This window comes from Berghia stephanieae, chromosome 2 (genome assembly GCF_034508935.2).
Source record: "Berghia stephanieae isolate SIO BIC M18660-M18661 chromosome 2, UCSD_Bste_1.3, whole genome shotgun sequence".
Taxonomy (NCBI): domain Eukaryota; kingdom Metazoa; phylum Mollusca; class Gastropoda; order Nudibranchia; family Aeolidiidae; genus Berghia; species Berghia stephanieae.
In genome coordinates, this window is record NC_088361.1 from 31321251 (window position 1) to 31333750 (window position 12500).

A 12500-nucleotide genomic window follows, 5' to 3' on the forward strand; every position below is an offset into this window, starting at 1 on the left:
ATCCACCGAGTCTGAAGAGGATGATGACGATGACCTGGCAAGCTATTTTGATCATGGCTCTGACTCAGACCTCTCAGAGGGTGAATTAGGTGATGGGAAGAAATCACTCCAGCACCCTGGTCGTCATGAAAACAAAAAGAATCTCAAAGGTAAGCCAATTCCCCATTATCAATCCTTATAGACCTGTAAATTCTCAGTCAATTAACTGAAATCAGTCAATTCGTCAAATTCAAATATTTTTAAAAAGGAAAGAAAGAATTCATGAATCATAGTCGATTGACCTTAAAGTTAATTGGGAATGTTCCACAACGCTACGCATAGCTCATGGGCCGTTTATATTTACTGGATATATTGCCAAGGCTAAGCGACGCTTTTAAGAATTGCTGTGTCTGAACTCATCCCAGTGTATTTTCACACAGCCTTCGTGAAATTATTTTTTCACTTTCCAAACCTGTCGTGATTCCAACAGTAGCCAATTTTAACTGAGCCACTGAGCGATAAATTTCACTGTTTCGTCTAAGCCAAAATTGACTACATTTACCTGGAGGACAGTAAAAGTATGAAAAAGAAAAATTCGAACGCCGGAAGTGCGTTATGTAGACGAAAATTCGAAAGTTAAATGATTGTCTCATATTGTAAACAAACTGGTTGACCGTTTCTAGTTTCTTCACTGATTGGATACCTAATTATAAGGAACAATGGTAAGTAGCCTAATTAATTCCCATGCAAATTAGTTTTCTGCCATTGTTTTGCTTAAACGAGCTTATTGTCTACTATATATTTCTTTTCTTTGGATTTTTCCGCTACGAATTACGAAGAGTTTCAGTCAATTTTTATAGAGCTCATTTACAGGTCTGTCCTTACAATGGGTTGTGCTTAGTTTCTTTTTTTTTTTATTCTGATCTCTTTGTCCCTATATTATTGACTGGGTTGCTGGCTCTGATTTGTGTGAAAAGTGCTCCTTAAACCAAAAACTTGGAATCAGTTTTACTGTCACAAACCCCACCTATTATCGAATCTATATTTTGTTTTCACAAATCTTCCTACAAATTTATTTGATGGATTGGCAAGTCTGATGTCAGCTCATCCATTGCTGTAGAAATTGGGATAATCTCTGGCTTTGTGGGCCTTATGAGAAAGAGCAAGGGAGTAAATGTGACTCATAAATAAGGGAACAATGCTAAACAAACGACTTTTCTGCCTTTGGCCTTTTTCAAGTAAACACGAAATATAAATATTAGATTGTCATAATTGTATGGGTAAAAATGTGTGTGTGTGTGTGTGTGTGTGTGCGTGTGTGCGTGCGCGTGCAATGAAAGAAAGAGAGCGCGACAATGAGATGAAGTAATTGTCGCGTCTATGTAGGAGAAGTGGCAAATAGGAATCGACAAATAGGAGTCAGATAGTTTCCCCAAAGACAAAAGTTATCTGGTGCCACTTTTACCCTGATATAGTTGGGTTAAAGTTCCTGACAAAGTTTTAAGAAATAGGTAGTAGAAGTAGTGGTAGATTATTGGCACGTTATATAGGGATAGATAGGTTCAGAAGATAAGTGACTTTGTATGACTACTCGAAGTCTGTTTTATATTTTGGCTAGAACAGTTCTACTTTATAAACCAATAAATTAAGATAACACACCAACTTGTTAAAAAGCTTTTTTTTTAATGGGATAGACCCTGCTGGTAAATTTACCCTAGAGAAGAATGAAAAAGAATTTTATTTTATGTTTAGTTTATGATCATTTTCATCCACAGCAGCCTGGACCAACAATAACAATTCCAGCAACAACAGCGCCAACAACAATGGAATCCAAGCCCCACCCTTACCCAATGGTGACTTACAACACATCTGGTCTGGGGATGGCAACGACGGTGCTGCCACAACCTCCAGTTTGGCTCACCTTTCAGAGGAACTGTTTTCATCCTCTCTCATGTTCCTGGGACAAGATCTTACACAGGAGTCTGTCTATGCCCAGGACAAACCAGAAATATCCACTTTCCCTCCCGGTGAGTTAGAAGTCTTTAAAGGAAGAAAAGTGGATACATTTGCACATTTATATAAAGCATTTCCACAGTCTCACCTAATCTCACAATCTCTGTCACAATAAATTTAATCAGTTTATATTGAAGTGTATTTTTTTTAGAATTTTAACAAAAAACATGACATTATTATAGTCAGAAGTTTATAAGTACAAGCAACCAAATAGAACTACATTGTAAATTAATTCTGAATCATTTTAAACTGACAATTTGTGAGAAATAAAGAGTGAAATCATTTTTTTTTGAGCTGATGCAAAAAAATTTTTCCCTTAAAATTTGGATTTCAATCTCAAATCTATCAAAGTCTGTCAAATCAACTCACAATGCTTTATTTAGAGTGGAATCTGCTTAAAGTCAACACTTCCTGTTGGTTCCAAATTTGCCATTCTTTATCTGAGTTCCATTTATTTTATAATGATAAAGTCAGCTTTACTGAAAGTCAACTGATCTTTCTGATTCAATGGTGTAGACTTAATTAGGAATCCACTGTATTTTCTTAACCTTGATAAACCTCAATTCCAAGTGCCTAACGGCTTATAAAGGACTGCCTACTTGATTTACTGGTTTATGTCAACTGTTTTTATTGACAGGTTTCAATTCATATGTGGAAGCCCAACATGCAGCTGACATTACTGAGAAACTTGCCAACTTTGACATTGAGACAGATACTGACGTTATGTTCACTGATACAGGTATCCACTTCTATATTGTCCTCCACTGTCATTTTTATTTTTTATTTTTTTAGCTTAGCATTAAGGGTTAGAGTGCGAGAAAAGAGGTGCAAATGCATTCAAATTCGAATGCAAAATATTTATGAATTTTTAATAGTCATTATCATCAATTACTTCAGTCCTTTTGTTTTGCCATGTCCTTGTAAAAAGATAGATGTAGATACATTTATTGAGGGGAATTTCCAATTTTAGACAGCATAATAGATTCTCGCCAGACCCATTAGGTCAATCCATTTAAACCAAACAAAAGTCCTATCACTGTGATATTTTGAACGATTATATAAGATTAAACTGAACTCTTTAGAAATGGAAATAAGTCTTTTATTTGTTTTCATCTGATGTTGTCTGATAAGAATCTAGTTTAAAGTCAGGTGATAAATCTCTGTAATACTTTATGCTTCAAAGCAACCCTTTTGGATTGAAGATCAACAAGTTTATGTAATTAAAAAGATATATTATATTTACTTATTAAACGATCTATTATTTTTCTTTATTTTTTCTCTCCTTTTTTTCAATGGAAGATTTGCATTTAATCTGAATTGTATAACATATTAAGTTTTGACTCATTTTGCCCTTTTATCGATATTGCAAACATTTTTTAAAGATTACAGATGTGAGGCAAAAAGACGTGTATCTCACATCAAATCTAATCCTTTCTCCTCAGAACAAGTAGACTTATTCACAGAACCTGAAGAAGATGAAGTGGAAAACGATAACAGTCCATCCAGTCCCATTGACAAGTAAGTCAGATTTTTTTATTGATGCTGAGATTATAATTATCTAAGATTATCCACCAAGGAACCAGGAGGTTAAGGTAAGGTAGGGTAAGATTATAATCTTAAGATTTTATAGATGTACGTCATTTATATACAGGTGGAATATATGGGGGTCTCCCAACATCAGTTTGTCCTACTTAACATAACCAATAAGAATGGTGGTTTTTAATTATTTTGACATTTACCACATTTTGACTGGTTTGTGGAAACAAAAGAAAGGTGCCGGACCTGTGGTCTACCGTCTACCGAATAACTCTTGAAATGTCCCCATAGGTTTCATTTACAAATGTATCAACCCTTTTAGTTATCAATTTCTTTTGTCAAAGACAAGATTTGAATGCAACACTGAAATAGAATTTGTGTCTTACAACCGTAGTCTGAAATATATTTTGGTGAACGGAATACTAAAAATTGGATTCAAGGGCTTAAGTTTTGAAATATGTTACTAGCTTATAGATCTGGTTACCCATTACCTTATAACCTGAACTGTGGTCTTTGTTGACTGTTGGGTCATTACTGTACATTTTCCTCCTTTTTTAAAAAAGATTTTCAGATATTTGTATTAGGCTTGGATGTTGTCTTCCTAATGCTTCCTTTGTCTGACTCTTTTTCTCCCACTTTCCACAGTTCCCTTAGGCACAGTTTTTACAAGGCTCTCTGATTTGATGACATGCCCACACAACTTAACCCTCTCCTTACCAACCATAGGAAAATAGTCACATTCGTTAAAACCAACAATATTAATATTTCATTCTTATTTCTTTTCTACATCACAAAATTTTAAGAAAATTTCTTTGGTAGAATTATAAAAACTTGACACTGTGCTGTAGTGTTCATTTTGCTGAACAATATTTTGTATAGAATGCACTTGTTGCTTTTCTGTTTGAGGCAGGAAAATCCATTTTTGTGTTGGGTGGGTGTGAAATTTTGTGGACAATTCTGAAAGTGGCTGGTAAGGAGAGAATTGAACTTTCTCCTTTTCGCAAGACTGATGGGTCAATATTATAAGGCCTTATTGTCGCTGTCAATCCTGGTCTTCACCTCTTTTGCCCTGTATGTAAACATATGGAGTAAGAAATTTTGACATTAAAGAATTTTGGTTATGCCCGTAGCCGGTAAATAGAAGATGAGATTCAAAGAGGGGAGGAGATGGCTGAGGGTAAGGCAGTATACAATCATCTTAAAGTTCCGCACTCGAGCTCCAATTTTGGCATCTGATTTTTTTTTTTTTTAACCAAATTATTCTATTCTTTACATCTGGAGTATTTTAGTCTGGCCTTGGAATAGCCTTTAAAGACATTTTTTTTAATGGGACGAATAAAAGGAATAGAATTTATTTTTTTTAACTTTTTGATTTATTTATGATAAACATAATATGTAGATTATTCTCCTGTCCTGTCACTTTTTCTCATCATGCAGACAAGATCAGGACCAAAAGAGATTGCAGCAGACTTTTGAAGTTGTCCAAGGTGAAGGACTCATGCCCTCAGTCAAGGTCATGTGTGACTGGATGAGGTGTCAATCAGCCATCATCACTGCCTGTGCCTCAGTATGTGTTTATGTTTTACTAAATCTCAATATTAAAGAAATACTAACACTTTTCACTTGTAACTCTCCCATCTACACGATTTTTTAAACATTTTCAATTCATATGGTAATAAAGATTTTTTCTTTTTTTTCTTCATAAATGTGATACATGTACTCGTACAATCAATGCATTTGCGAACATCTCAAGATTATATTAAGTTCTGATACAAAACTTTTATTTTGAGTTATGCGTCTGCTTTGAAATGGTTTAGTTACAAATCTGACATCTTTTTTTTTGTCTGACTCTAATCTTGCAGGTGTCAGATTTTAAATTCTTTACATTCTCTCCGTCCAGTATAGTGTACAATGTATTATACAAGTTTACATATTTTTATACTGTGCAAGTTTGAGACATACGAATAACTGTGTCAGGAACCAAGGTCATCATAGTCATAGATTAGTTCTGAGATAAAAATAAATGCAAAATTTCATCTGATGCTTGAGATAAGAGTAAATGTAACATTTCATTGATACTTGAGATGGAAATAAAGGTAATATTTCAATTAATGCTTGAGATAAGAATAAATGTTTTATTTCATTGGATGATTGAGATGGAAATAAAAGCAACATTTCATCTTGTGCTTGATATAAAAATAATTGTAGCATTTCATCTGATGTTTGAAATAAAAATAAATGTAGCATTTCATCTGATGCTTGAGATGGAAATAAATGAAACATTTCATTTGATGCTGGCAAGATTAGAGGCAGACAGTAATATTATTTATTATATTAGTCATCGTGTTATAATCGTGTTTAACTTTAGTTCCGCTTTTTTATCAAACTCTTTAAACAGAGCTCTCACAGCTTGTGGCAAAGAATGTCTGTGCTGCTTAACTTCCTGCCCCATGAAAACGACATTGTTCAGCATGGTAAGGATTTTCCATCAGTGCACCACTTAGTTTGGGTCTTAATTATTTATATAAGTAGTACCTTAACTCAAGAATGAACAGGCAGATAGCGCAGCTACTGGTTGGATATTCAAATTTATTTATTTATTCATTTGTTTTATTATCTTTTACTTACTGTATGTTTCCCTATCGTTCAATGTCAGAGATTTTTAAAATTTTATTTGAGAGAAATTTATATTTCCTTAATGATAATTAGAAACGGATTGTTTTCATTTTTGATGGGGATCTTGTGCCAGTGGGTTTTTTTAGACTTCGAGTAGTCTAAGCAAAGTACAAGGGTAAATTACTTTTGTGATCTATTTTCCTTAATTTTAGGAGGAATAGTATAAATAATGAACTTTATGGCTTCAATTAGTTTATTGCCTTTTGCCTTTTTCCTTTTTTAGCATTGTATTTTTTAATTATATGGTATTGCATATATTATATATGTTATATATGTTATAGACTTTTATTACTCAATCTTCCTCTTTTTCCTTTTTTTTTTTTTTTGGCCTAATTGTACACTTTTTCACCTCTTGTGGTTTTCATGTGTTCATTAACTTAATTTTCTTTTATTCTAGACCATTGTTGGATTCCAGAGTTGAAGGTCACAGCAACCAGAGTGAGATTCCCAGATTGGTCACAAGTCTTTCCTCTGGCAGAAGATATTGAAATGTGTCAGTTGTCCCCCTTGGCTGATATACACTCCCAGATTGATTTCACCACCAAGCACAGAGCACAACTCAACAGCATGCAAGAGGTGAGAAAATGATGATGGTGATGATGATTAGTCTAGACTTGCTTTAGGCACTTTACAAATTGGCAATAAAATCAGGTTTTAGGAAAAGTATATTACGTTTTGTAACTTACATAATAATAATAATAATCACAATGATAATGTTTAAAAAAATAATAATAAATGATAATACTACTACTACTAATAATAATAATACAGCTCTGATAATATTAATAATAATAATAATAATGCTAAAAAGTAGATATGAAAGTTTACTGTAGTGCAAGGATGAATGAACAATCCCTCGAAGTAAAAATAGTTCTTTATATCAGCATTTCTTTATTTAAGGGAAAATGATAAGATTTTTTTAAAGGGCAATCAGTTGTTTTAAAGTTTGTTAATTATAAGTGTGCTCTACTTTAAATTTATGGCAACTTTCGTCCTTACTAATAATAATAAGAAATCAATTACATCAATATTGATGTCCTTTGACTTTCAATGAAGTCCAAGCCACATCACTGCTATTGGTCTCATGGTACAGCTATTTGATCTTGTGGTGGTGAAGCTATATGGTCTGGTGGTGTGACCCTCGACTTCAGATCGGAAGGTCCAGGGTTCTAGTCCCTCCCTTTGTGGCACACATTTGAGTCCTTGGGAAAGGTTCTTTACTCACATTCTCTCACCATATTCAGGTGTAAAATGAGTACCTGGCCGTTAACAACATTGTCTCTGTCTGAAAAAAAATTGTGATATTGCCTAACAGGTGTCATGTCTCTTCTGAAATGTTATGTGTTGCTGTTGGTTCGGGAGCCCTTGTAAAGAAAATGCTTTGAACATGTTAATAAGATATCACTCTATATTAATTTTCCTTTTTTGTTTTGTTTTGGTGGTTTGTTTTTGTTTTTTTGTTTTATTTTTTTTTAATTTTTTTTTTTTGGTGAAATGGAAAAGTAAATGTCAATAAAGTAAAAACAATCCTAGCATATAATGGGTTTATCTATTAATCCAGTCTACATTCCGTTTTTTCCCCTCAGACATTCCTTCAAATTTGCTGCTTGAGAAGATTTGGCTATTTCTTGACCTCTGTGGAAAACATTGAATTCTCGTACCAGCCTGAAATGGCCATGTTCTTCGGGCCATCGACTCCCTCCACAGAATCTACCACTGGACCTGCCACAAACAATGACAGTAGCTCCATGGAGAAAATGGTCAGTCTTTAGCATCTTTAGTTATTGTGTGTTTGTTGTCGTTTACTTTATTTTTTTTTAAATTCATTTATTATTGTGGGGGGGGGGGGGGGGGGGGGGGGGGGGTGTATCTTTCTAGTTTGTTAAATTGAATTTGTGAAGAATCTTTGGCATTTTTTTCTCTTACTTTTTGTAATTTTTGTAGAAAATATATTTGCAAAGGTAGAAATGGAATTTATCATGCTCCGTCTAATAAATGCCTGATGAAATTTGTGGGGTTTTTAAAAGGCAATTTTCAGGTAAAGATCTGCATTACTTAGGTGTAAATAGCAGTTCTATAAAATATACCTACTCTTCTTCTTCGCTGTATACCTATCAATATTATCAAAAGAGATTTTTAAAAGAAAAATGTTAAGTCCCTTAAGTGCCTACAACTAAAAGTTAAAAGAGATACATATGAAAACCGTTCAAATGATATATGCATGTTCAAAATTTAAAATGATTTCTGAATTTATGTCATCAGAAAAAATTGCAACTTAGAGAAATTTGTATGATCAGAAAAGCATGAGTTTGCAATTTTGAATATGAGAGTTTTGAAACAGAAGAGTCGGAAAAAAACTTGACAGAGACAATTGCAGGTTCCTTTACCTGCATAGCTACCAGATGTGTGCTAATTAGTAAAATTCTGCTATTCTGCTACTTTTTTTCCCACCATTTCCCCACTTCTCCGAAATTCTTTTAAACTGGCTCCTCATCTATTGGATATAGATAGAATGAAGTTGACGTCACTCCTTTCTTTGTTATTGTTTTTTTGCCATCCGCATTTATGAGAAATTCTCACTAGACTGTATTAACCAGACTATAAACGTTCAAGGTTACACATAGTTTTGAGTGTTGGTTCATGATATTTCCGGATGGCAATGTTGTGAGCTTCTTTGCCAAGCACATACTATCTATTGATGGTGATTCTTGCCATCAAGCACATGATACCGTTAAAAAAACAAAAAACAACTATGTCCACCTCTCCACGGCTAGCTTAGCTGAAGAAAGCCTGTTTTCTGATATTTTTACTTGTTTTAAGTGGTTTGCTGACCAAAGAGACTTTAGTGTGAATATTTTGAAACAAGAAATATAGCAAAATGAATAGAAATAGCAAACATGTCATATCGTTTAGTACTCTGTAAATTTCCTTCTATTTCCCGATTTTGGGGGAGTTGTCTTCCTTTTTTTTTGAAATATCCCTGTTAGGCGAATAGTCAATCTACTGATCATTCAAGGCTGTTTTACACCTTTAAAAGAGAATCTCAATTTCATTCAAATGATTTCCTCATTGTAGCCAGATTTGCGTCCCTTTTAGGATATTCTTAGTGAAAATGGTCTTGAACAAAAATTAATACTACAACAGCTACAAAAAGAGATAGAGAGAGAGAGAGAGAGAGAGAGAGAGAGAGAGAGAGAGAGAGAGAGAGAGGGGGGGGGGGGGGGAAGGGAAAAAGAAAATAATTACTTAACAGGTAACATTTCAGGCTCAAAGCCTTTCCTCAGTCAACAACAAAACCAGTTAAAATGTTACATTATTATTTGAACTGTTGTAACTGTTTACCGAGGAAGGGTTCTGAGTCTGAAACGTTCGATGGTGAGTTTGTTGTTCTTCTTTGCAGTTTCTCTATTCATTTTTGTTCAATATTCTATACACCCCTCAGCCTCAAGCAGTTTAAAATCCAATTCGGTCGGTGGAAATGGCGGTACAGTTTTATTGCAGGGAAGAGTAAAATTTGACCCCGTCACTCAGAGATTGACTCTGAATTAGATACTGGGTTGATATGGTTGGCGACCAAAGACATGTAACTTGATTTTGATTGGTCAACTTAAAAAAAAAAAAATAGTTGTTTTATTTGTTGTTGTTGTTATTATTTTGTTGTTGCTGTTTTTTTTTTGTTGTTATTTTTTTTTCGGGGAGGGGGGGGGTTTGTTTGTTTTTTTAATTTGTTTTTTGTTTTTTAAATGGTCTTTACACAGTTACACAATTTGCGATTCTACAGGGTGGAGGGAAACATATTAATGGATATAAATAGAGATTTGAGGAGAGGTGGGGGGGGGGGGGGGGGGGGGGGGGCGGTAGAGGTAGACGAATAAAAGAAGTGAAAAGCGGAATGGTGGGCGATAAAAAATGAGGATGGAGAATACATATTTGAAAATAGATTTTAATGGTCAATAAATCATTTGGAGAGGAAGTATGTGTGTGTGTGTGTGTGTGTGAGAGAGAGAGAGAGAGAGAGAGAGAGAGAGAGAGAGAGAGAGAGAGAGAGAGAGAGAGAGATGTGGAGGGGGGGGGGTGGCATCGATAATACAATCACTGCCGTCTTTCAATCAAATATTAATATGAAAAAAATTCTCTATGGCAATGTTATTTTAGTGGCTGACAAGACGAGAGGAACAGCTCTGTCAATACGATACCGGACTGCCAGATTAGTATTTTTAATGCCTAATTTCAAACATGTATTTTTTTTAAGTGAGCTATTTTCTTAAAGCTAATACACTGATTCTTATCTATAATTAGCATGATAAGACAAATTAATTTCTCCTTGGTTGTACATTTTGTGTATATATTTATATATATTTTAGTTATTTAGATAAATGTTGCATTCGTTTATGACTTGGTATTTTACTCCAAATCGTTCTGGCATTCCTTGTAGATACAGCGTTATGGAACTGTCTTTGTCAGCATACGACAGCTGATGGGGGAGATAAGTCAGAATAGGAAATGAATAAATGATAGGGGAGGAAACCAAGATAGAGTGAATGCCCCTGATTCACGTCTTGATGGGCGAATCATTCCGTGTGATGATACCCCTTGTTAGTGATGAGACACGTATCACTGATGAGGGTGATCAGTGATCAGATATTGCTTCAGACTTTTAGACTGCGGTGTAAAAGATTGATAGCAATGTTATTTTTTTTTCCTCCCATAAATTTGCTCAGACGAAAGATGAGAAATTACCGTAATAATATTCATGATGTACGGCCATAAACGTAAACAATGAATAAATAAATAGATAGATGAATACGTAAGTAAATAAATGAACATATTAATGAATAGATGATCTAGTTAAATAAAGAAATCTTTTTTAATGAGAGGATGACAGAACTCATAGGAAAGCGTCTATGTAATGTATTTTAGTCAGTTAATTAGCCAGTCAATTATAATCAGAATTTAGAAGCAATTTACTGGCCAATCATTCAGGTAGCCAATCAATCAGTCAATTAATCAATATTTCAGTCAATCAATCAATCAATCAATCAATCAATATATCAGTCAATCTATCAATCAGTTCGTCAATCAATAAATCAAACAGTCAATAAACCAACAAGCTGCTTGATCATTCAAATTTTTCAAACAGTCAATTAATTATTCAGTCATTTGATGTTTCAATAAATTAGCCAATCAATCAATTAATCAGCAAATCGGTCAATCAATTAATCGGTTTATTATTTAATTAGTGATCAATCAATCTGTAAGTCAGTCAGTCAATTTATAAATCAGCCAGTCAACGCATCATCTATAAATCAGTCAGTCAATTAATTCAACCAGTCAATCAAACAAATGTAAAGTGTAAATTATGTGAAATTGACCTGACCACATCTTGAGTAAGTAAATGCCTTCATTTTGCAGATCTGTGCAAAATTTTAAAAGCGGCAGAGTGTGCTTAGTAATTTTTTCACCCCCCCCCCCCCCCCCCCCCCCCTTTCCCCCCGTCATGTTGACCCATCAGACTTGGAGTAAAATATTTTCCAATTGACTAACGTCCTTTTAAAAGGGTAGCAAGTAATTTTTCTCCTCATTTAACACTTCAGAAACGTTGGCTGTATGTGCGCTTAATGTGAATCCCCGAATGACGCTTTTATTCCGTACTAACTCAAATATCCTCTTCTTGATCTTCATCGGCAATATTCAAATGTCAAAAATGTTGTTTTAATTCAAGTATGAACAGGCAGGTGCTATTTCAATATTAAAATGTCATACCCAAAGAAAAAAAACCCGGCAATGATTACCACCACTTACCACCGTCATTACTCTAGTAACTAGCTAATTCAGTAATGAGTCGAGAATGTGCTTTATCCAGCAAGGACACAACTCCATTTTTCATGAACGTAGCCCTAGTACAAAACACCCAACAGTTTATTTCACAGTTGGTATCTACACTAAAATCAACCGTGGATTCTCCGCCCCATCACCCACTAATTTGTAGACTTTTAGAAGAAAAGTGTCTTATCCAAGGACACAACTGCCGGTTAACAAGTACGAGTCGTTAGAAAAACCCACCTATAGCTCCTTTTACTCTCGTGAATTGTCTAACGGTGTCAAAACGGCTTTTTACGATATGGCCTGAATTTTTGTATTATGTCATTTCACGATCGACTAGACTTCTTCAAGTCTTCTCAACTTGTTAAAAATGATTAAACCCGAGACGTTTGAAGTCTCTCAACTTGTTAAATGGTTAAACCCAAGACGTTTGAAGTCTCTCAACTTGTTAAATGGTTAAACCCGAGACGTTT

General features: G+C 34.4%; 1 protein-coding gene across 6 annotated transcripts in view; it reads left to right on the forward strand.

Moving 5' to 3' along the window:
* Positions 1–12500, forward strand: part of LOC144964705 (nonsense-mediated mRNA decay factor SMG5-like) — a 53175-nt gene that overhangs the window by 16526 nt on the left and 24149 nt on the right. For 3 of the 6 annotated variants that reach the window (XM_078899239.1, XM_078899240.1, XM_078899241.1), the window contains exons 15-22: positions 1–149; positions 1755–2006; positions 2630–2731; positions 3435–3510; positions 4966–5095; positions 5927–6002; positions 6602–6780; positions 7791–7964. The exon at positions 1–149 is cut by the window's left edge and continues 25 nt beyond it. In XM_078899239.1, the coding sequence (XP_078755365.1) occupies positions 1–149; positions 1755–2006; positions 2630–2731; positions 3435–3510; positions 4966–5095; positions 5927–6002; positions 6602–6780; positions 7791–7964 (1138 nt within the window). The remainder of the gene's footprint in view (positions 150–1754; positions 2007–2629; positions 2732–3434; positions 3511–4965; positions 5096–5926; positions 6003–6601; positions 6781–7790; positions 7965–12500) is intronic. The other 3 variants (XM_078899243.1, XM_078899242.1, XM_078899244.1) reach the window with 1 other exon arrangement.